This window comes from Pundamilia nyererei, unplaced genomic scaffold (genome assembly GCF_000239375.1).
Source record: "Pundamilia nyererei isolate P.nyererei 1_Seehausen unplaced genomic scaffold, PunNye1.0 scaffold00644, whole genome shotgun sequence".
Taxonomy (NCBI): Eukaryota; Metazoa; Chordata; class Actinopteri; order Cichliformes; family Cichlidae; genus Pundamilia; species Pundamilia nyererei.
In genome coordinates this window covers 45,621-46,904 of record NW_005188045.1, presented here as the reverse complement: position 1 = coordinate 46,904, position 1,284 = coordinate 45,621, and the positions used below count along the sequence as shown (strand labels likewise).

At 47.4% G+C, this 1,284-nt stretch overlaps 1 protein-coding gene across 1 annotated transcript in view; it reads left to right on the top strand.

The window, feature by feature from the left end:
- Positions 1-289: 289 nt before the first annotated feature.
- The window catches only part of LOC102196252 (inhibin beta A chain-like), a 5,070-nt gene continuing 4,075 nt past the window's right edge, over positions 290-1,284 (top strand). The window contains exon 1 of the mRNA XM_005754769.1: positions 290-340. Coding sequence (XP_005754826.1) covers positions 328-340 — 13 coding nt within the window. The 5' untranslated portion in view covers positions 290-327. The remainder of the gene's footprint in view (positions 341-1,284) is intronic.

Sequence of the window (1,284 nt, the reverse complement as noted above, 5' to 3'; positions counted from 1 at the left end):
ACCTCTGGTGCAAATTACTGACCTCTGTCATCATTTTAGGTGGGGGAACTTGCACAATCGGTGGCTGACTAAATACTTTTTTGCCCCACTGTATGTTACCTCAGTTCTACATGCTTTTCGTTCTCGTCTATGTGCCCCACCCTCCCTTCCCTTTTCTTTAACTTCTTCTCTTCTATTTAATGCATGGGGAACTGCCAGGCCCGGGAGCCGGCGCCAGTCCCCATCAAGGCCTTCCCCAAACCGCAGCTCAATTCATGTTCAAGCCATTCACCTTTATCGACTAAAACACTGTCAAACCTAAAATGAGGACGTGGGCCAGCAAGTGAAATGAAGCTTATGTGTAAGTTTAATAATCTGTAATCGCTCAACTGCTGCTTCTGTTCTTTTTCATCGCTTTTCCGCACTGTCAGTCTCAGCACTGACATCATTGCTCTAGTCCAGGGGGTGGGGAACTCCAGGCCTCAAGGGCTGGTGTCCTGCAGGTTTTACATGTGTCCATGATCCAACACAGCTGATTTAAACAGTTAAATGACCTCCTCTTGAAGTTCTCCAGAGGCCTAGTGTTGAACTACTCATGTGATTCAGGTGTGTTGACCCAGGGTCAGATCTAGAACCTGCAGGACACCGGCCCTCGAGGCCTGGAGTTCCCCAACCCTGCTTTAGTCCAATCATCTGCTGATCTCATCTTTATACAGGATGCTTCAAACAGCTTCTGCTTTAAATGACGTAACAGCATTACGTCATTTAAAAGTGAGATCAATCAAAAATTCACATCCACTTGAATTTTGTCAAAAAAAAGCACTTCTTGCCAGTTGACATCTTGAATTGATCAAACAAACGAGTGACTGTGTGACATTTTCAGCTGACGCTTGACCTGTGTTATGACGGCGTCACATTTGTAGGCTTTACAGCCGTTCAGGTCAGACATCTGCGGTCAGTTCACTGACATCCACACATGGATATTCCCGATATTTCTCCTTCCTGCCGCAGAGCTGACAGACCTGTGTGAACTTATAGGAGCCACTGACTCAGAGGGTCCCTCTCAGGTGAAGAGGACGCTGTAGGTCCTGACTCCCACCAGCAGAGGGCGTGCTGATGTCACTGTGTGTGCGTGTGTGGTAGTCTGTTTTGAGCACGCTCCATCTGCTCTGTGCAGGACTGGTCTTTAGAACAAACTCTCTCCATTCTAAAAATTTATTTCACACCGACAGTCTCTCCTCCACGTGAGGTGATGATGACGCTGCGCTGACTCATCTGTGTGTGTGTGTGTGTGTGTGTGTGTGT